The 24,419-nt window shown below is 42.7% G+C and overlaps 1 protein-coding gene across 1 annotated transcript in view; it reads left to right on the forward strand.

Annotated features, from left to right (window-relative positions):
* The window catches only part of LOC137538352 (hemicentin-1-like), a 144,871-nt gene that overhangs the window by 21,209 nt on the left and 99,243 nt on the right, over positions 1–24,419 (forward strand). Inside the window, exons 3-4 of the mRNA XM_068260460.1 lie at positions 2,957–3,283; positions 18,499–18,606. Coding sequence (XP_068116561.1) covers positions 2,957–3,283; positions 18,499–18,606 — 435 coding nt within the window. The remainder of the gene's footprint in view (positions 1–2,956; positions 3,284–18,498; positions 18,607–24,419) is intronic.

Raw genomic sequence — 24,419 nt, forward strand, 5'->3', positions numbered from 1 at the left:
AAACGATCTGGCGCAGAATCGAGCACCAGAATCGACCTGTGTATTCCCAGCATTAGTGAATCAAGCCCGTAGATTGTTTTGTGGTGATAAGTAGTAATAAAGTTATAGGCAAATGAATGGAAGGAACTCTGTTGCACTGGTGTTAAAGGGGAAAAACCCTTGAAGGAGAAGTGGTTAAACATAACATAAAGCTGGCATATCTAAAAGTCATTTTTAGGAGTAGGAGGATAGATACAATTGTTTATCTCTTCACTCTGTTTTTACTTAAGTATCACTTTAAAGTAACCCAGAAATGAAAATAAGTAAAGATTTGATACTTATCCAGGGCTTACTCCATCCCCATAAGTCCCACTTCGTCCTCCCGCGGTCTGCCGTTCAGCTGCAATTAGCCCAGTAAGAGCTCAGTCGCATCCAGTCTGGGTCTTCTGCACATGAGCAGGAGGTTCGCGCTTGTGCAGAAGACCCAGACGGGATTCGACTGAGCTCTTACTGGGGCTGATCGCAGCTGAACGGCAGACTGGGGGAGGACGGCATGGGACTCAGATGAGCTTATGGAGCTGGAGGAAGCCTCGAGTAAGTATCAAATCTTTACTTATTTTCATCTCTGGTACACTTTAAGGTCAAAATGACAGGCTCTGAGGACAGATAGGGGGATCACAGGGTTTAAAGGGGAACTGAAGTAAGAGGTATACGGAGGCTACCATATTTATTTCCTTTTAAACAATACCAGTTGCCTGGCAGGCCTGCTGGTCAATTTGGCTGCAGTAGTGTCTGAATAACACCAGAAAAAAGCATGCAGCTAGTCTTGTCAGATCTGACAATAATGTCAGAAACACCTGATCTGCTGCATGCTTGTTCAGGGTCTATGGTTAAAAGTATTAGAGGTAGAGGATCAGCAGGACAGCCAGGCAACTGGTATTGCTTAAATGGAAATACATATGGCAGCCTCCAGAACCCTCTCTTTTCAGTTGTCCTTTAATACTTACCAGTCCCAACGTCTTTGGTTCACAGGTGACGCACCACCCCCTCCTCGGCAGTGCAGTTGCAGCCATGTTTCCGAAGACTACTGATGCTCTTCGGGAAACCTCTGCCTGCATTGCCAAGGGCCACCCACAGCTGGCAGTATGAAAAAAATACCATGGACCCAAATCCAAGGGGAGTTGGAGCGATCACCTGCCTAAAGAGATGACAGCAGGGCAGGTACAGTGCTGCCCATAATCATTCATACCCCTGGCAAATTTTGACTTAGTTACTTCTATTCAACCAGCAAGTAATTTTTTGATGGGAAATGACATAGGTGTCTCCCAAAAGATAAGACAATGTACAAGAGGCATTATTATGGGAAAAAAAACCATTGCTCAGCTTTTATTTACATTTGAGCCAAAAGTGTCCAGTCCAAAATTATTCATACCCTTCACAAACTGTCACAGTCTGTGGGAAAATGCAAAGTTCTATACCATTCCAAATAGTCCAACCGGTTTTAAAGTATCCTAATTACCCTGATAAATTGGGAACGGCTGTTTTAATAAACTCAACAGGTGAAAAACAGCAGCTCTCTGTAGTTGGTTTGTGGACAGTCATGGCTAAGAGAAAGGAGTAAGTGAGGACCTGTGACTGCGCATTGTGGCTGCTCACAAGTCAGGAAAGGGCTACAAGGCCGTTTTCTAAATGTTTTCAAGTTCCAGTGGCTACAGTGCAGAGTATTATTAAAAAATACAAGATGTTCCACACTGTGGAAAATCTCAGAGGACGTGGTCAGAAGCCAAAAGTGACACATGTGCTGGCCAGGAGGATAGTGAGAGAGGTGAAAAAGAATCTAAGCATCACCACCAAGGCCATCCTGGTGAATCTGGGCTCTGCTGGTGGCAATGTCTCAAGGCAGACAATGCAACGAACACTGCACACTGCTGGATTCCCAGATGCAGACAAAGGAGGGTACCACTTCTCCAGATAAGGCACACAAAAGCTTGCTTGGCCAAGAAGACTTCTGGTCTTCCGTGTTATGGTCAGATGAAACAAAAATTGAATAGTTTAATTACAATGATGTTTCCTTCATTTGGCCTAAACACGGAGAAGCCTTCAACCCAAAGAACACCATCCCCACTGTCAAACATGGTGGTGGGAACTTAGTGCTTTGGGGGTGTTTTTCAGCCAATGGACCAGTGATCACAATAAACAGCACCATCAAAAAAAGAGCAATACATGAGGATTCTCAACAACATCAGGCAGTCTGCAGAGAAACTTGGCCTCAGGCACCAGTGAACATTTCAGCATGACAATGACCCAAAACAATAGCAAAAGTGGTGAAGAAATGGTTAGCAGACAACAACATTATTGTTTTGGAGTGGCCCAGCCAGAGTCCTGACTGGAATCCAAATGAGAATCTGTGGAGGGAGCTAAAGATATGGGTGATGGCAAGAATACCCTCCAACCTGAAAGATTTGGAGCTCATTGCTAAAGATGAATGGGCAAAAATACCTGTGGAGACATGCAAAAAGTCGGTCTGCAATTATAGGAAGCGTTTGATTGCTGTAATAGCTAATAAAGCCTTTTCTATTGATTATTGAGAAGGGTATGAATAATTTTGGACTAGAAACTTTTTGCTCAAATGTAAATAGAAGATGAGAAATGTTTTTTCCCCACAATAATGCCTCTTGTACATGATCTCATTATCTTTTGTGAGACAGCTATATCATTTCCTATCAAAAAATTACTTGCTGGTTGATTAATAGTAACTTTAAGTCAAAATTTGCCAGGGGTATGAATAATTATGGGCAGCACTGTAAGTATTTAACCCAGAGACCCGCAATTCTCCATCATAACAGACTGTCAGTTTGACCTTAGGTAATCTTTAATTTTATAAAGACCTCAATATTTAATGTAGAAGTTATTGTTTAGTGGATTTGTTTTTAAGCTAAATTTCCATAAACCTTTCTCATTTTTTTGTGTTTTACAGTTCAGCCGTCCGTTACAGTCACACCTGAAGATGTTACTATTGAGCTGGGGACAGAGAAATCAGTGATGTGCGAAGTGTCCAATTTCTATCCACAAACTGTGACCATACACTGGGTGCAATTTAATAAAGCTTTCCCCGGATATGTGACCCTGAAGAATGGGATCTGCACTGCTGAACACATTACTAATAATGATGGGACCTTTAATATCACAAGTCACATGACACTAAGTCCTAAGAAAGCAGATGATGGAAGTTCATATGGCTGTGTTGTCACCCACAGGTCTAGAGATCAAGAGACTATGAAGAATTTCACCTTGACAGTGACAGGTACATCAGCTTGTATGACTTTGCAGCCACTGTGTTGGTACATAATACACAATTCTCTCTCTATTCTGACTAGGGCTAGCACAAGTCACATTCCCACACTAGCATGCTTGGTTTTAGCCTTGTATCGCAGCAAGTAAGCTAATGTGGTTTCTTGACTTTCTATTCTTTTATTGTATAGCACCGGTAAGAACACTTAGCCGCTTTGGTAGAGGGCATAGACAGTAGATGCAGGAACCTCCATCCCAGAGCAGTGTTTCCAGAGATGAACAGCACTGTAGTTTCCCTTAAACATTGGCCCAATAGGGCCTCAAGGTTCTCCAAATAGGTCTGAACCCATGCAGCCCTACACAGCTCAGAGATAGTAAATACTGGTCTTGGATAAAAAAAATCTCGCTGTCCCCCGGCTTCCAGAACTAGTGCATCGACCTGAAAACTCTTCAATTTCAAATATTTCTGGCTTGCAAGGACTGGTCCAAGCCACTTATTGTCCCAGCTGGGACTAGCCCTCAGTAAACTGCGATGTATGGTGCTGGCCTATCTGAATGGCATGGATTAGATTGGGGTGTAGGCAGCACATGTAGAGTTTGCCAGAATTTACAGACATGCACAGTAACTTAAATAATACAAAAATGCATACGTTGCTTGTATGATGTACTAACAGTGTACTGTTTGTGTCATGCAACTTGTGCTATTTGCATAGCGCGCTACACAGCTTGCATAAACAATTATGGTATTTGATATATATATAATATATATATATATATATATATATATATATATATATATATATATATATATATATATATATATATTTTATAGAAGACCCGGCGTTGCCCGGGTCTGTATTTGGCTTTTGGCCCCGCCCACTTACTTTTTCTAACTTTAACATACAGACAATGACCAAGTTTGTGAGCTTTCAGGTTCTTTGGCATCAATAATTAAAATTTTCCCATAGAAATAAACAAATCTGATTGTCTGTGGCTCTGCCCCTTTTCTGAATTTAAACACCAGCCACCGACTGTACAAGGTTTGAGGCCTCTTCTATTAACAGTATAAGAATGGCAACAATTTAAATAGTCCCCTTCACTAGGTGAATTTGCATTGGCTGTTGTAGGCTCCACCCACTTTCCTAATTATTAATCATGCAATGACCAACTGTGTCAAGTTTGAGAACCATACTATTAACAGTGTAAGAATGGCTGCAGTTTACATTTTCCCAGTGGATTTTTTGGGGAGCTCCAGACACTTTTTGTACCCTTGACACACAATCACTCAATCAACAAGTTTATGAGCTTTCAGGTTCCTTGGCATCAAAAATGTGTGAATGGAAGCAGTTTTTCCAGCAAAGAAATTTGATTGGCTGTTTGTAGCTCCTTCCTCTTTGTGGAATTTGAACCCCAGTCAACCAATGACCGACTGTACCAGGTTTGAGGCCTCTGGCATGAACCGTGTAAGAATGGCAGCAGTTTAAATATTCTCCTTGAAAATCAATAGGTGAATTTTGATTGGCTGTTGTAGGCTCCACCCACTTTCCTGAATATTAAAGGACCACTATCGCGAAATTTCAAAAAAATACAACTAAAAAAGATTTATTCTGGAAATAATGCTATTAGAAGGGATAGTGAAGAGTTAAAAATTAAAGTGGATCCGAGATAAACTTTTACTCATTGCATAGTTGTGTTCCTTTCATCTAGTTTATAGGGCATTCCTCAAGCCAAATACTTTTTTTTTGTTGTTTTAATACTCTAATTCCCTATAAACTAAACAAGCCTCCCCCACAGCTCCTTTTGTGCCTTGGCACTCTTAGAGCAATGTAGCAAGGGCTTATGGGAGCTCAGTCTGGGCAGGAGGAGGAGGTGTTACTAGCCAGAGATTTTAGAGGCAGAGGGGAGGGGAGAGGCAGAAAGGGGATTGAGCTGAGGGCTGGAGATGCTATCAAGCTTGCTTGTGTAATGTGACAAGCAGAACCTGTCTGCCCTCATTGTATCACAGGAATAAATAAACTGTGAGGCCTGGAACCCACTGCAAACCGCAAACGCTAAACGCAACCGCTAGCGTTTTGCCTGAGCGGTTTGCAAGCTGATTCATGCGAGTTTTCGGTCGCGTTTTGCAACAGTGTATTTTTTTCCTCAGCGGTTGTGTAGCGTTTTGCGTTTCGCGTTTTTATCCTGATTGGTCCTGTGAATAATTCTTAATTTTGTTAGTGTGCTGAACCGCAAAACGCTAGCAGAACCGCTCAGTTTAGGTTTTGCTGAGCGTTTCTGCTAGCGTTTCAATACTTTGCATTGAAGCGCTAACGCTCCCAAAATGCTGCATGTCCTGCGTTTGCGTTTCTGAGAAACGCAAACGCTCCTGTGGAAGTTGCCCCATCCATTAACATTAGCCCAGCGTTTTGGCAAACTGCTAGCGTATCGCAGTGCTGCCAAAACGCTGCCAAAAGCGCTCCTGTGGGTTCCAGCCCTTAAAGCTTGTTGCAGCTAGATTTGCTGTGCAAACTATCTAAATTTTAGTCTTTCATCTCGGATCCGCTGTGAAAAATAAATCACCCTGTTGTTTACACATTAACGGCAGTGTGATTGGGAAAGCACTTCCAACAGAGGACAGCTTCTACCTGCTGGCTAACATCATAACGTTAGCAGCCCGCAGTACAGTTTAATAATCTTAGCCAGAAGATGGGATTTGTCCCTTCGGAAGAGCGGTCTCATTCGCACTGCCATGAATGTGTAAACAGCAGGGTGATTTATTTTTTAACTAATTCTTAACCCTTCACTATCCCTCCTACTAGCATTATTTCCAGAATAAATCCTTTTTTAGTTTTATTTTGTAGAAATTTCGTGATAGTGGTCCTTTAATCACCTAGTGACCAAGTGTCACTGGGTGACTGAAAACCCTGCGATTAAAAGTCTAACAATGGCTACAGTTTATATTTTCTCAATGAAAATTAATTGCTGAAATTTAATTTGCCTGTTTTATGCTCTGCTTACTTTCTCCAAATTTTTTGCCTCTGTCACCAAGTGACCAACTGTGCAAAGTTTGGGGACTCTGGCCTTCATTGCTGTGAGAATGGCAGCCTTTTACATTTATTCAATTAAAGTGAATGGGTTATATCTGATTTGCTGTTTGTAGCTCCACCCAGGTGTGCAGGGGGGCCTCGAGACTCCCAGAACATATCATCCCAGGTAGTAAGGGATTTGTATACCAAGTTTTGTTGAAATCGTTCACTGCGTTTTTGAGTGATGGCAACATACACACTCACACACGCGCGATATTATTTTTTTTTTATATAGATATAAAATCAGATGTGTGTATGTATGTCACCATCACTTGAAAATGCTTTGATCGCTTTCAATGAAACTTGTTAGACAGATCCCTTAATACCTAGGATATGTTCTAGGGGTCTCACACAGGGGGCGCTCACTGCACACCTGGGCAGAACCACAAATAGCCAATCAGATTTCACCAATTCATGTAAATGGAAAAATGTAAAAAGCTGCCATTTTCACAGTTATAAAGTCAGAGTCCACAAACTTGTCACAGTTGGTCACTAAGTCACTGAGGTTGCAAATCCAGGGAAAGTGGGCAGAGCATAAAACAGCCAATCAAATTTCAACTGTTTGTTTTAAATGGGAAACTCCAGCCATTCTTAGACTGTTAAAGGGGAACTTCAGCCTAAACAAACATGCTGTCATTAAGTTACATTAGTTACGTTAATTAAAATAGATAGGTAATATAATCTCTTATCCATTCTGTTTTAAAAGAACAGACAAATGTTTGTGATTTCATGGGGGCAGCCATCTTTTTGGTTGAAAGCAGGTGACAGGGAGCATGAGACACAGTTCCAACTGTCCTGTGTCCTGATCACCCCTCCCAGCTGAACGCGCTAGGCTACTAATCTCAAATTAAAAAAAAAAATTACAGCAGAACGAGAACAACATCAGAAATCCCATCATGCTTTGCACAGCATCAGGGGAAAAATGCCGGGCAGTTTTCTTCTGTGCAGCTAAAAATGAGGCTTGGGTAAGAAATACAAAGTTCTGATGCTGTGAAACTGTTAAAGGAACACCAAGCCTTTTCAGTGCTGCTGAGTAGATTTTTAGTCTGAAGGTTCACTTTAATCACAGGATTTTCAAACTTGGCACACTTGGTCACTGGGTGACTGGAATTAATATTCAGAATAGTGGGTGGAACCTACAACAGCCAATTAATATTAACCTACTGATTTTCAAGGGGAATATTTACGCTACTTCCATTCTTACACTGTTAATGGCAGAGGTCTTAAACCTGCTACAGTCAGTCATTGGGTGACTGGGGTTCAAATTCCAAAAAGGGGGCGGAACCACAAACAGCCACTCAGATTTGTTTGATTTCAATGGGAAAATGTAAATTATTGATGCCAATGAACCCATAGCTCATAAACTTTGTCATTGAGTGACTGTGTGTCAAGTTTAGAAAAAGTGGCATGGAGCCAACAACAAACATATTTTTAAAGGAGAAAATTGAAACTGCAACGATTGTTACACTGTAAGGCCCGATTCCCATTAGCGTTTTTTTGGGGAGCCGGACGTATGGATCCGACCCATCAGGATCAGGTAAAAACTGTCAGTTTTTACAGCAAGTGTGCTGTAACTTTCAGTTTTCTATTTGTTCCTATGTAGGCTGCAAAACCTTCCGTTTCCATTCCGCTGGGCACAACGTTCCGAGAAAAATAGGTCCGGCAGAAGTTTTTGGTCCGTTGAGCGGAATGGACAACGGATGGATGTGAACGGATCCATTGGTTAACATTAGATCCATATCGCATACTGGACCGTTTGTACAGTATACGTTCCGCTTCTGTTCTGCTCAACGCTAATGTGAACCGGGCCTTAATTGGAGGATTCTCAAACTTGACACACTTGGTCACTGGGTGACTGAGAATGATATTCAGAAAAGTGGGTGCAGCCTACAACAGCCAATCAAAATTTGCTTATTAATTTTCAAGGAGAATATTGAAATTGCTGCCATTCTTACACTGTGCATGGCAGAGGCCTCAAAACTGTTTCAGCTGGTCATTTGGTGACTGAGGTTCAAATTCATTAAAGAGGGTGGAGCCACAAACAGCTAATCAGATTTCTTTGCTTGATAAATTGCTTCCATACTCACATTATTGATGCCAGGAACTCACAGCTCACAAACTTTGTCATTGAGTGACTGTGTCCAGTGGCGTAGCTAAGGAGCTGTGGGCCCCGATGCAAGTTTTGCATGGGGCCCCCCAAGCACTCTATATATGACATTTGATACGGCACACCAAAATCTACCAATGGCAACTACAGTGTCAGAGGTGCAAGAAGGGGATGGGGAACAGTTTGTTAATGATTACCAATATTCAAAGTATCTATAGAAGTGATTATTATGAGCACAGGACCAATAGAGAGCTAATAATGCAGTTGAAGGAGGGCCCTTCAGGGCCCCTCTGGCTCAAGGGCCCCGATGCGGTCGCTACCTCTGCAACCCCTATTGCTACGCCCCTGACTGTGTCAAACAACAAGCAAATAGAGCAACCATTTGTAATCCATAGTCACGGAAATATATGCTAAGCTATAAAATGACAAAGAAATCCATGGCTCAAAAACCAAAACCATACACTGTTAAGGGGTAAAAAAATCAATATATTTTATTAAGGACGTATCCCAAACAATTAAAATAAATGAACTGCTAGTATTACTGAGAGATATAATTGTCATAAGGTAAACAATATCACGTATATAAATGCACAATGCAACAATGGCAAGCATCTGGATCACATATAACACCTCATCAACCGCCAACCTGCAGGACTCCTCTTCATCCAAGTCGTATATGACCAATGCAGTATAGTGTGAAAGCGGTAAATAAAAAATAAATTGTTCAAAGTGTCTGCTTACTAACTAAAGTTGCACTGAATCTCCTCAGCTGAGCCAGCAGAAAGGACCTCACGTGTATCGCGCCTCCATGGTGCTTCTTCAGAGATAAAAAAAATAAAAAATGAGAGCCTTAAAGAGACTCTGAAGTGAGTCTAAATTTACTTTTTTAACATGGTCATGTTAAGCAGTATAACCCATGCTAAAACGCTGCGATCCTGCGGTAAAACGAGGGGTTTATACCCCCCAAAATCCCCTCTCCTACCTCCGGGGAGCGCTTCCTGATGAGGCAAAGCTCTGCCTCTCAGCGTGTCAATCTCCGCTGATCGCCGCCTTGCCCCACCCCTCTCAATCTGCCTTCACAGAAAGGGGCAGGGGAGAGGCGGAGATCTGCGCGGCAATTGACGCGCATGGAGGCAGAGCTGCAGCTGAAAGCTCTGCCTCCATGAGCAGCAAAATCCACGACCAAGAAAGTCGTAGATTTAGCAGGGGGGGTTTGGGGGGTGTAAACCCCTCGTTTTGCCGCGGGATAGCGGCGTTTTAGCAGGGGTATACTGCTTAACATGACTGCATGTTAAAAAAGTCAATTTAGACTCGCTTCAGAGTCTCTAAGTAGTGCCGAGAGACCGCTGCAAAAAGTGAGACAAGGGACGTGGCCACACCCCTTACGCATCACTCCGTCACGCGTACATGTTGACGCATGTACTGAGCCCTCAATTGTCATTAGAAAGCAGGGCTGTGGAGTCGGTACAAAAATCTTCCGACTCCTCAGTTTATGAAACCACGACTCCAACTCCGAATCCGGGTGCCCAAAATTGCCTCGACTCCGACTCCAACTCCGACTCCACAGCCCTGTTAGAAAGTCAGTGCGGGAGTAGCAAGCAGGCAATCAGAGCAATTGCAATAATACCTCAAAGTGTGTAGATAAATAAATAAATATATCAATATTTCCAATCACAATAGTTAAAGAGGTAAGTTATAATACATCAAAAAATTAATGAAAAATGCATACAATCATAGATTAACTGGAAAATATATCAGAGCATTACATAAATATATAAACATACATCATATTTGAGAAACTACAAAAATGGTGACATCTAGTGGAAAAATAATGTAAGACATGCTAGAACACAGTCCAGGATTGCATATATATATATTAACATGCATCAAGTTCTCTAAAACTGAATGCTGGTGACATCTAATTGCCAGTAAGTATACAACATGACACAAATGTTATACTTTGTGTTATGTATTTTTCATTCATGTTTTAATGTGTTATAAACTACCTCTTTAACTATTGTGCATGTGAAAATAGTGGAAAAAAAACCCACCAAAGAAATAATACACCTTTATTTCCAAATACTATATTTTCACCATACTTTGTACTAGGGACATAATTAAAATCTTGTGATAACCAGGACAAATGGGCAGATAAAATGTGTAGGTTTTATGTACAGTAGCAGTGTTTATATTAAAACTATAGGGGATGAAATTGGAGAAATAGTGTATTTTTTCATTTTGTCCTTGTTTTTCCCTTTAAAATGCATAGAAAATAAAGTAATTACTGAAAACAAACATCAACCCCAAAAAAAGCCCAATTGGTGGTGAAAGGGATTAGAACTGAAAGGTGAAAATCGCACTTGTCCGCTTGGGGTGAAGTGGTTAAGAATGCATTTATTTGTAGACAGGAATGCCCCCATTTTGGAAAACGCATTTGCAAATGTGGTTTGTAGCGTGATCCGTGCCTAAAGGAAGATTTGGGCATGCCATTCTATAATCCTTGTGTGCTGCAATCCTGACTGCAAGTGAACACAGCTGGCTGCAGATTAAAATGTCAAGGTCATTCTAAATAACACAAAATAGCAAATGTCAATGCAAGTTCGCAGTGCATCAGTGTGGGGAGTCTTTTCTGTCCTGCACACCCAATCCTCCACTTCCAGTACTGCCAGTTACACCTGCAACAGGACAGACTATAATGGTGCATTTAACAGGTAGCATGATTCTACTGCCATGGCACCATTGGTAGGGTGAATAACACAGTAAACCTCCATGCTCAGTGAGGGTGATCACTCGATGTAACCATCCCCAACACTCAAGGCTTGCTAAGTAATGCAGCTAGGGCAATTTGGTCTCTGCTGTAGGATCAAGCAGATAATGTATCAAGATCAAATCTCAACTATAGAATCAACCTCAGAAAAAGAAACCAATCAAAGGGCACCAAAAATGTAATGATGCAATAAAAACAGGAGTTGCACTCACAAGTGTAGATCATAAGACAGTGTTGTAAAATATATGATATATTTGTGGTCAGTTGGTCTGGGCTCCTGCAGCGGCCCACGATCTGCCTGCTATTTGAACCCTCCATACAGTTTCATTGCCCACTTGTGGGCCTCCGTCATTACACACCAGTCCATTATTAGGAAACATGCTCTGGTTAGCTCGGCCCAACATGTTTCATCACCGATTTAAGACTTGTCATGATCCCTGATTATTGACTGAGTTAAGATATGGTACTACAGTATACTTATGTGCTGTGGTATGACAATTTCTGAACTAGTAAACTACTTGGCCTGGTCCCCTGGAGTTTACTATAAAGGGATTCTACTGTATAACGGGAAGTAAATGGATCACTGGAATGTAAAAAAAAACTTAAAGAAAACCTGTATTGAATTATAAGATATTAAATTGTATGAGTAGTACTAATGGTAAATAGAACATAAGTAACATAGAACTAAGTTTCATATTTTTAAGATGTGAATTTTTAATTTTTAAGACTGAATTGTTGACAGCAGCCATGACAGTCTGATGTGAAATCATTCAGTTGCAAAACAAACAGAAGTAATGACCCTTTGAACTTTTATGCCTAGTACACATTTCATTATTGTTATTATTTTTATGCAATTTCCCATCAGATAGATTGGTTGAATCAATTATTTCCGACAGGTTCAATCTGATTTCTGATCGGTTTTGCATAGAAGTGATCAGAAAATCGATCAGAAAAACAATTGGAAATCAGATTGGACCTGTCGGAAATAATCAATTTGACCTGTCTATCTGATGAGAAATTGCATGGTGTGTACCAGGCATTAAAGGGAATCGGAAGTGAAAATAAAGTTATGATGATTTGTATGTGTAGTACAGCTAAGAAATAAAACATTAGCAGCACAGATATGAGTCTCATATTGTTTCCAGTACAGGAAGAGTTGCAAAATTTCAGTTATCTATACAAAAGCGCTTCACTGAGCTCTGTGACTCAAAAAGTAATGGACAGCACTGTCTCATGAAGCTCTTATCTCAACTGTCTCTCATTGTTTCTACTTTGTTTATGCTTTTCCTACAGAGGAAAGTTAAAAAAGGTCATTAGCTCTGCTCTGTGAAACCATTTAAAATGAGTGTAAGGTGTAAACTGCATGTATTAGAGAATGATGCAATAAAAAAGCCATATAACTTAAAATAAAAACATGAGACTATTTTCTTTGCTACTAATGTTCATTAATTATCCGTACTACACATACAATTCATTATATCATAAGTTTATTTTTAGGTATCATGCTAAATTTTAACTTACTGTTCCACATCTTCATTTTGAATAGTTAGCAGAATGTAATTAGTTTGCTCTACAGGAAAACAGAAGGGGACTTCAGACAATTTCTTACAGTAGTAGGACTAGTACTATACAGTATGTACTTTGTTTATCTCATCATGGTATGTGTCAGTTTAGATACCCTTTAATACATTCAGGCAGCTTTCACAGTGGGACGTTACAGGCGCACGTTAGAGCAGCCTGTAATGCAGCCCAACTCACAGTAATGAAAAATCAATGGGCTGTTCACAGTGCCCACGTTGTGTTACAGTGTAACGCTACACGTTCAAAGAAAGTGCAGCATGCTATGCGTTATACTGGACTTTAGCTGCGTTAGACTGTTTGCACATGCTCAGTAAGGGGAGAGGGCTATTGCTCCTAGCCACATGGCTAATTAATATTTACTTTAATATTATCCGGGTCATCACAATGAAGGACTCGGTTCACAGTGGATGTCTGGAAGAAACAGGAACTGCAGCTTCTGTGCACAAGCACAATCTTCCTGCTGCATCTCTCCCTTCCCCATTAGCACCCTCAATGTGCCTTCATTCTCCTGCACCTCTCACTCTGCTGCACCCCTGCTTCCTGCTAACCCTAGTAAAATGATTGAAAGATTTGGTTCAAAGATCCGGATGTTTTCAATGATCCGATTCGAATCATCCGAATCATTGAAAAGATCCGGACTTCCCTGGATAGCACCAAGAGCCTCATAACGCAGCTCAATCTGACGTCCTACTTTAACACCACCATGCGTTGTGTTAGGGGCACGTTATGCGACCTTAACGTCCCATAAAACGCAACGTCTTGGTGTGAAAGAGGCCTTAATCATTGTTTTTTTTTACATGCGTTTAGTAGAACATTATTTTAATTGTGCACAAAGATAGCTTTGTAGCAAACATTGCCATTTTGCAAATTAAAATAGGAAAATATGGCTGTACCAGTTCACAAAACCTCAGAAAACTCTAGCTGTCAGCTCAGGGCTGGTTCACACTTGGGCGATTCTTCAGCGCTTTGCTGATTGCCAGCAATTAGCAGAGCGTTGCTACGATGTATCCCTATGGATACATTCACGCTGCAGCGGTTGTGATTTTAATTAAGTGCAAACCTGTTTTGGGGGCGATTGCTCTGTGTTTCCTGTTCTATTGAAAAGGAATCACAAGCGTAAATCGCGCTGAATTGCAGGATTTTGCCCTCAAATCGCGGAGCCGAATGCGATTGCGGGCAAAGCGACGAATGTGAACCGGCCCTCATTCTTCCCCAGCCTGTCTGATGCCGTGCCTCATGATAGGCCATGAATCAGAGAGGTGTGGCTTCAGCTGAAAGAGCAATCACTCTCCCCCCCTGCATGCCCATGTGATGGAAGGCTGACTGGAGTCGGGAGGGCAGCTGCCAGTGACTGAAGATATATGATCTGATGTAGCAAGCATTTCCCCTTTTTATTTTGCAAAAACTGCAGTGTTTAACAAATGTATGATTTATTAACAATAGTTTTCTATTTAATGCAATGACGATAAAAAGTAACAAACTGTGCCTGAATTGGAGTACAGTATAAATGTTTAGGAAAGCATTCTCTATGGTATTTGCAATCCTGGTGCTCCTGCACAATAGGTCACACCTGGGGGGTACAGTGAAAAATGGCGCAGGATGAAAAATAGCGCACAGTAACGCTATTTATTGTTTTAAGGCAATCCTTATAATATCTTAAATTTTCATTCAAAACGCTATTTATCTATCACCACTAGATGGTGGTAACAAAGTGACACTGAAGCGCAAAACAAATTATGATATAATGATTTGTATGTGTAGTACAGCTAAGAAATAAAACATTAGGAGCAGAGACATAATTCTTATGCTAGGAATACACTGTACATTTTGTACTGTGTAATCGAGCCGCAGGATCGATTCCGGCGTGTCCTCGCGGGCACTTCTTATCTTCTCCTCGTTTTCTTCCATTGTCCTGCCCGCGGTATCGAGCGCGGAGTCGATCCGTCGGGGTATCGGCACGTCGGATTTTATCAATCGAGCCATCAGCGGCTCGATTACACGGTACAAAAACGTACCATGTATTCCTAGCATAATGTTGTTTCCAGTACAGGAAGAGTTAAGAAACTCCAGTTGTTATCTATGCAAATTGCCATTGAGCTCCACTTTCAAAGTTGCACAGAGCTCTGTGTTCTGAAGGCTGTTATCTTAACTGTATTGTTTTTACTTTTGCAGAAAACAGTTCAGGACAGGTCAAAAGTTCACTGCCTGTTCTGTAAAAAAAACATTTAGAATGCTGAGTAGAGTGTAAACTGCAAATATTAGGGAATTATGCAGTTATAAAAAAAAGCTGTATAACTGAAAATAAAAATATGAGAATATTTTTTTTTTTTTTGCTACTAATGTTCTAGTAATATCCATACTACACAACCAATTCATTATATCGTATTTTTTTTTCCGGTGTCTCTTTTAAACAACATATGGAAAAGGAAGTATAGGGTAGTGGTTAAGGAAATGTCCAATGATGCATGTTTTTAGGCTCAAGACTGAGGCTTACTATTTTTTGTTGTTGTTATTAAATGCTATATATTTAAATTAAACTATCAGTCATTTTAAATAAAGTAATTGTGCTTTTATGAAGCAAAAGTTTTGTGGTGTAAATATCACAAGTGCATAACGGGCAGGTAACAACTGCACTATTGTAATATTACTATAACGTTTTTAAAAAGGAAGTGGGAACACAGAATAAGGATAAGAGGCAAGGAATTAGTGGCTGCAAGCTGACGAAAAATAGCAGTGATTAGTCAAAGAGAAGAGACTTCTCTTTAAAGCGGAACATAACCCTGCATTTCAACTTTGCTCTAAAACATTATTTACAGTATATTGTATGCAACCAGCATTTTTTTTTTTACTAGACCAGCATTGGAAGGGTTACACAGAGCTTTAAAGTTCCTGGAGATTTCTGCAGACACATCCAAAGCTGACATAGATACATTTTGTTTACATAAATGTATCTAAGTGTTGAATGTGACTCACTCTCTCTGACTGAGAAGGAGCTGGAGGACAGCCAAAGAGTGTGTAACATTTCTCAATAGATACATTTAACTAAATAGAATGTAACAATCTGAACTTCTGCATATCTCTCCACGGAACTTTAAACATCTGTGTTTAACCCTTCCAATGCTGGTCTAGTAAAAAAAAAATGCTTTTTGCATATAATATGCTGTAAATAATGTTTTAGAGCAAAGTTGAAATGCAGGGTTATATTCCGCTTTAAGTAATCACTATTTTTCGTCAGCTTGCAGCCACTAATTCCTTGCCTCTTAGGCTGGTTTCACAGTAGGACGTTAAAGTCCCACGTTACAGCAGCCAGTAACGCAGCCTAACTCACAGCACTGTAAAATCAATTGTGCTGTTCACAGTGCACACATTGCGTTACATAGTAACGCAGCACGTTTAAACAAAGTGCTGCATGCTGTACTGTATACTGGGCTAAGCCACGTTAGATTGTTTGCACATGCTCAGTAATGTTTGAGGAGGAGGTCTCCCCTCCTCCTCTGCTGCTAGCCACATGGCTAATTAATATTCACTGCACTGTGGTGACTAGTGGTGGGACTGTAGTGTTGTCCGGATCATAAACGAATCGTTCATTTGATCCGGATCTTTTTTGTGAGTCGAATCATCCGGATCATCACAATGAAAGATTTGGTTCACAGTGGATGTCTGTCTGAAAGAAACAGGAACATACAGAATGTACAGTGCAGGGAAAGTCCTGTCCTGCTAGTCATTTCACCCTGTCTGCTTCCCTAGTAATATGATTCAAATGATTTGGTTCAAAGATCCGGATCTTTTCAATGATCCGATTCAAATGATACGAATCATTAAAAAGACCCGGACTTCCTATCACTAACCTGGAGGGGCTGCTTTGAGAGCCGCATAACGTGGCTCAATCTGACGTCCAACTTCAACACCACCATGCGTTGCGTTAGGGGCACGTTGTGCGACCATAACGTCCCCTAAAACGCAACGTCTTGGTGGGAAAGTAGCCTAATCCTTATTCTACGTTCCCACTTCCTTTTTAAAAATGTTATAGTAATGTTACAATAGTGCAGTTTTTGTTACCTGCCCGTTATACATTTGTGATATTTACAGCACATTTTTAAACTAATGTTTTATTATTCGATATAGAGCAAATAAAAAACAAAGTAGCATTGACAAGATTTGAACACGCAAAAGTAACCAGTCCCTTACCACTGTGCTACAACAGTAACTAGCTATTGGCATAGCTTCCCCGGCACCATGATTTACTTTCTCCAGCAGAACAATAGCCGTGCGCCATAATGTTAAAATTAGAAAGGCTAAATAGCGTTTTGAATTGAATAGCAACGCCATTTTTATCCCGCAGGGCTGTGCGCCATTTTTATCTGCTCCACACCTGGGGCCCTCCTTTCTGCATTAGTTATTCTCTCATGCTACAGAGACGGTCCCCCACTTACAAACAGGTTCCAATCAAGGCGATTGCTTGTAAGTCGAGTTTGTAAGTTGATTCATGTTATACATACTGGAACGTGTGGATAAGTGATTTACTTTCGAACATTTCTGTATCTAAACATGCAGTACAAACAATGTTTTCAGTTGTGTTCTGTGAGTTTTCATGTGCATTAAACTACTCAGCCTATATAGTGTTTCCCGCTATGTCCCCCTTAACAGGTATGGCCCCTTTTGTCCCACTTGTTAGCAATTATGGCTCCCATGTGCCCTTATTAACAAGTGCGGCTGCTTTGTCCCCCCTGTTTGTTTGGCTGCTATGTCCCCCTTGTTTGTGGGACTGCTTTGTCCCCTGTTTCTGTGTCTACTATGCCCCCTGGTTTGTGTGGCTTCTTTGTCTGTGTGCTGCTTTGTCCCACTTTTCTGTGGCTGCTTTGTCCCCCGTTTCTGTGGCTGCTTTGTCCCCCGTTTCTGTGGCTGCTTTGTCTGTTTGTGTGCTGCTTTGTCCCCCGTTTATGTGTCTGCTTTGTCCCCCCTTTCTGTGGCTGCTTTGTCTGTTTGTGTGCTGCTGTCCCCCCTTTCTGTGGCTGCTTTATGCGTTTGTTCGCTGCTGTCTCCCCTTTCTATGGCTGCTTTGCCCGTTTGTGTGCTGCTTTCTGCCCCCTTTCTCTGGCTGCTGTCATTGGTGTCAGCGAGTGCAGGGGAAAAAAAAAAAACATACTTACCATCTGATGTCCTTTCCTCCTTCCTTGAAGCTTGGCTCCTGTTACAACTCCTGCGTGTGCCGGAACTATAGAGCTGGCTTCGGGTGATGAGGCTGCTTTATAGATCCATCCGCTGCATCACTCGCAGCAGCATGAAGGAATCCTGCTGCTGCAAACCTATGGAGAAGCGGGACTATAATGTCCCGCGGAAGTATCAAATTGACACGAAATCCCTGGGGGGTTGTCGCGGAACCCCGGTTGAGAATAGCTGGTCTATACAGTACTTTAATAGGTAAGAACAAAAATAAGTCCTAACAAAAGCAGTAGAGTACATGAGCACAGCTGTGTTTGTATCAGATGTTAGTTACTCCGTTGTTTAAGTATTTTTGGTCTCTGTAAAATTTGCACAGTATCACTTGGCTTTATTAAATCTGATGGAGAAACATATGTGATGTTGGATGGCGAAATGCTAGCTTTTTTCCCCAGTAGCTTTATTTCCAGTTAAATATTGCTTAGAGCAAAGAGCACAAGAATTGTATCCCATAAAAGGCCCTTAATACTGAAATATCTTGTTTGCAGAGAGAGAAGATTACACTGGAACAATAGTTGGAGCAATGTTCGGGACTCTGCTCTGTACGTTACTGACGGTGGCCTGTGTGCTGATCTACTGGATGAGGTTCAAGAAAGGTGAGTGCTGAATTTCCCCACAAAGTTGCTGTTTGGTGACAATTACTCCCAGACAACAGTGTGTATCTGATGATAGTTCACCTACCAAGGATCAACTTTCTCCCATTTATGGACCTATTTCCATGATCCCTAACCCTCAAAGTGTATCTTCAGTAACAGAAATAACAGACAGAGGATAATATTGCTTTTCATGTGACTAGGCCAGTAGGCATTTATTAAGTGAAATTGTTTTCATTATATAGGGATAGCACAGGGCGCAAAGTACAGTTTCGCTACAAAATGACCTGTTGTTCTCCATCCCTACCATTTCATTTTCTCTACAATTTTGTCACCTATGCATTGTTAGATTAGTGCTAGGTCAGATAATTGATTATCTCCCTAATATTAAAAGTTTGCCCCCTTATGGAATCTTACACCACTAGATATGCAGTCAGACTTAGCAGAAATGTTGATGATGTTAGCATTCTACTGCCCAATGCAGTACACAACTGTAACGATCGGTGTCAGCAGGCAGAGAGAATCTGATTATTGGTGATCTGCAGAATCACCGATAATACAGATATATTACTAACCTCGGGACACCTATGTATATAAGAGTGTTTGGTGTAACAGTAATACTTTGAGAAACACACCTGATGAGCAGGTGATCTTTGGCAGTATAGGCAATACTGCTTTTAGAGAGTACAGGAACCTTCCAGCAGCCTGAGACTCTCCAAGGGGTGGAGTCAGGCTGAAGGTAGGAAGGACCAAAGAGTGAGTGACACCTGAAGGTGTATGTCTCTATCTGATCCGGAGACTATCTCTTAAGGGGAGAGATAGCTCTCGAGGTCGGGCAAGCCAGGTCAGCCACACACGGACAGACAAAGTACAAAGACAGAAGGCTGATTCGGTATCCAAGGCAAGCAGGGTTTGGCAACAGAATATCAGATGAGCAAGGTACCGAATCAGAGATCAGAGGAATAGTCAGGAAAGCAATAAGTCATAACAGATATCAAACAATGCCTAGTCTGGGTGTGAGGTCCGTGGTCTCTACACCCTGGAACTAGTCTGATGTATAACAAGTTCCCTAGTCTGGGTGTGAGGTCCGTGGTCTCTACACCCTGGAACTAGTCTGATGTATAACAGAATGGTAATACAAGATCCCTAGTCTGGGTGTGAGGTCCGTGGTCTCTACACCCTGGAACTAGTCTGATGTATAACAGAATAACACAAGTTCCCTAGTCTGGGTGTGAGGTCCGTGGTCTCTACACCCTGGAACTAGTCTGATGAATAACAGAATGATAATACAAGTAATCTGGCTCAGTGTGAATTCCCAGGTCCTCCTGGTTCAAACACACTGTTGGATCTGACTAAGGTCTGAGTGCTTCCATGTAGTGTTCGCAATGGCAGACAACTTGTGACTGGCCAGCAGTAACTATGGAGTAGTGCTCTCTGGCGCCACCCCTAAATGATCAACCAATAGTTACCAGCTCTGGGGTCAGCTGATCCCCCCCCCCCCCTTGCCCACCATAAAAGTTCTGCCTCTCAGCGCGCGCGCGTATTCCTAAGCCTGTGTGAACTAACAGACTCGGCCACACGCTGCTGCGTGCAAACCGCCACGCTGGACGCGGAACCAGCCGCCTTGCTGTCAATACATGCGGCGGCTTTTCCGCGTTCTGCCATGTTACCAGACGCACGCTTCCGCGTGCAAACCGCCGCATTGGACGCGGAATCAGCCGCCTTGCTGTCAGCACACGCGGCGGCTTTTCCGCATTCTTGACACAGTACCCTCCCCCCCCCCCTGAGGAGTGGACTCCGGACATCTCCTACCCGGCTTTCCAGGATGTAAGTTATGGAATTCCCTTTTTAACTCCTCTGCGTGCATACAACATTCTGGCACCCAAGTACTCTCCTCTATGCCATACGCCTTCCTGTGAACCAAATACTGCACGGAGTTCTGCACAAGCCGTGAGTCCAGAATCTTCTCAATTTCATACTCAGGTTGGTCATCAATCAACACGGGGGGGGGGGGGGGAAGCAGAATCCACGTGCACTGCTGGCTTTAGCAAGGACACATGAAATGATCTCACACCTCGCATGCTGGTGGGGAGATCAATAGCATAAGTGACATTATTGATTTTCCTGGTCACTGGAAAAGGACCCACAAATCTAGGACCCAACTTGGGGGACAATTGCTTCAGAGCCAAATGTCGTGTGGACACCCAGACCAAGTCTCATGGAAGAAATTCCCACTCTACGGAACGTCTCTTATCAGCTTGTTTCTTCTGACTCTGAAAAGCCCTCCCCAAATTCCTTTTAACCATTCCCCAAACCTGCTTTAAAGACTTCTGCCAATTCTCCAGGGCTGGAAATGGAGTAGAAGTCACTGGCAATGGGGTGAACTTAGGTGACCTTCCTGTCACCACCTGAAATGGGGAAAATCCTGAGGAGGAGTTTTTCAAACTGTTGTGTGCAAATTCTGCAAACGGCAAGAATTTGACCCAGTCGGTTTGAGCATTTGCAACATAACACCTCAGAAATTGTTCCAGAGACTGATTGGTTCTCTCGGTCTGGCCATTGGTCTGTGGGTAGTAGCCTGATGAAAAAGAAAGCTCCATGTCTAACTGATGGCAGAATGCCCTCCAAAACTTGGAAACAAATTGGACTCCTTGATCTGACACTATATTTTCCGGAATGCCATGCAGCCGGAAAATATGCTGGATGAAGAGATCGGCCAATTCCTGGGCCGAGGGGAGTCCTTTCAGGGGGACAAAATGGGCCATCTTACTGAATCGATCGACTACCACCCAAATGACCGTCATGCCCTCAGACCTGGGGAGTTCGCCCACAAAATCCATGGACAAATGGGTCCATGGCTCGCTCGGGACTGGTAAGGGCTGCTATGTCCCAACAGGTGCCTGACGGGAGGGTTTGCTCCTAGCGCACACTGCACATTCTCTCACATACTCCTTGCAGTCAGTTGCCAATGACGGCCACCAAGCACACCTAGCAATGAGGTCCTGAGTTCTGGTGGCCCCAGGATGCCCAGCATTCTTGTGGGAATGGAACAACTGCAGTATTTGTAGAAGAAAAGGCAATGGTACAAACATGACCCCCTCAGGCTGCCCCTCTGGTACATCCTGTTGGAACGGACCCAACGTCTCTGTCCAGTCCCTCCAGGTCTCAGTGGCTGCCAGAACCACCTTCTGAGGGAGAATGGTTTCTGGGTCTGAGGGCTGTGCTGTCTCGGGCTCAAAACATCTGGATAAGGCATCAGCCTTGATGTTTTTACTACCAGGGGTATACGTGGTTACAAATCTGAATCTTGAGAAAAATAATGACCACCGAGCCTGCCGGGGGCTAAGCCTCTTAGCGCCCTCAATGTATTCCAAATTCTTGTGGTCAGTGTAAACAGTAATGGTATGTTCTGCCCCTTCTAGCCAATGTCTCCATTCCTCAAAGGCCAACTTGATGGCTAGAAGTCCCCTATTGCCTATATCGTAGTTTTTCTCTGCGGGTGAAAACCTACGGGAGAAATAGGCACAAGGGTGCAATTTTCCCTGCAAACCAGAGCGCTGAGACAGCACAGCACAGCCCCTACCTCTGAGGCATTTACCTCCACGATAAAGGGATAGGTGATACCAACATGTCTCAATATGGGTGCAGAACAGAACAATTTCTTCAGAGTGGAGAAAGCAGCATGGGCCTCAGGGGACCAGTGGTGAGTATCTGCCCCTTTTTTGGTGAGACTGGTGAGAGGTTAGATCACCGTAGAGTACCCCTTTATGAACCTCCTATAGTAGTTGGCGAACCCCAGGAACCTCTGGAGCGCCTTCAGTCTTACAGGTTGGGGCCACTCCAAGACAGCTGAAACTTTTCCAGGGTCCATAGAGAAGCCAGAGGTCGAAATTATGTACCCCAGAAAGGCGACAGAGGTCATCTCGAAAAATGCACTTCTCCAACTTAGCATACAGCATATTTTGTCTTAATTTCCGTAACACAAACTTAACATGTTTCCTGTGCTCTTAGAGGTTGGAGGAGAAAATTAGTATGTCGTCTAAATACACCAAGACAAATTTGCCCAAAACCTCTCTGAAGACTTCATTAATCAGCTCCTGAAAGACGGCCGGGGCATTACACAACCCGAAGGGCATCACTAGGTACTCGTAGTGCCCGTCGGGCGTGTTAAAAGCCGTCTTCCATTCATCACCGTCCCTGATACGCACAAGGTTGTAGGCACCCCTTAAATCCAGTTTCGAGAAAATCTTAGAATTGGTGACTTGAGTAAATAAATCGTCTATTAAAGGCATAAGATAACGATTTTTTACTGTGATTTTATTTAAGCCCCGATAATCAATACATGGACGGAGGCCTCCATCCTTCTTTTTCACAAAAAAGAAACCTGCCCCAGCTGGGGACTGAGGACGAATAAAACCTTTGGCTAAATTTTCTCTAAATTTTCTCCGATGTATTCTTGCATGGCTAATTTCTCTGGCCCAGATAAATTATAGAGATGACCTCTAGGGGGCGTACAACCAGACCTGAGATCAATGGGGCAGTCAAAAGGACAGTGTGGAGGAAGTTTATCTGCTGACTTGGGGCAAAACACGTCCGCAAATTCTGAATACTGATCTGGCAATCCCTCCATGTGAATCTTGGTTTTACCTAAGGTTACTTTCGCTAGACAATGATGATAACAATGGGTAGACCAGCTCGTTAGCTGACCTGTAGCCCAATTGATCTGAGGCGAGTGAATCTGTAACCATGGCATGCCAAGAATGATCGTGGAGGTTGTCATTCGTAACACCAGGAATTGTAAACTTTCTTTATGTAACACCCCTATTGTGACCCCTAACTCTGGGGTCTGAGACAAAGGGTGGTTACTCTGCAGGGGGGGATCATCCACCGCCGTGACCCGAATCTGTTGTTTTAATGGGGAGATCGGGATCCCCAATTTCTTAGCAAATTCGTAATCCATAAAATTGGCTGCTGAGCCAGAATCAATGAAGGCCTCAGTGGTCTCTGTCTTATCCCTCCAAGATATAGTACAAGGGAGAAGCAAACGTTTATCATCTAGAGGTAACGACTGCGGGCCTAGGGTATTACCTCCAACTACACCTAGGCGACATCGTTTCCCGACTTCTTGGGACAATTCTGCACTCTATGACCCCCCCTCTGCACAGTATAGACAGAGCTGCTCTGTTTCTCTGCGCCTCCGTTCCACCTGGGATAATTTCAACCGACCAATCTGCATTGGTTCTGGTGCAGGTGAAGCGGGTGGAGATGGAACAGATGGAGGTGCAGCGTATGACACATATCTCACATTGTTCCTACCCCGGGTCTGCTTTTGATAACGTAGACGACGATCAACCCTGATTGCTAATGAAATAGCCTCATCTATGGATTTTGGCTCAGGATGACCCAACATTAGCTCTGAGACCGCGTCTGGCAGCCCTGACAAAAAACAGTCTAGTAGTGCAAATGTACCCCATCTAGCTGATACTGACCATTTTCTGAATTCAGCTGCGTAAATTTCAACCGGATCCTTGCCCTGCCGCAAAGTTTTGAGTTTCCGCTCAGCGGTAGAGGCAATGTCCGGATCATCGTAAATTATAGCCATGGCTTTAAAAAATGCCTCAACAGAGGCTAAAGCCCCATCCCCAGGCTGGAGATTATATGCCCAGGTCTGGGAATCCCCTGACAATAGTGTCTTAATAAACGTAATTCTTTGTGCTACGGTTCCTGAAGAATTAGCTCTCAGCTCAAAGTATGATAACACTCGATTTCTAAAGTTCTGAAAGTCAGATCTGTGGCCAGAAAACCTTTCAGGTACA

Source organism: Hyperolius riggenbachi, chromosome 11 (assembly GCF_040937935.1).
Source record: "Hyperolius riggenbachi isolate aHypRig1 chromosome 11, aHypRig1.pri, whole genome shotgun sequence".
In the NCBI taxonomy this organism is placed as follows: Eukaryota; Metazoa; Chordata; class Amphibia; order Anura; family Hyperoliidae; genus Hyperolius; species Hyperolius riggenbachi.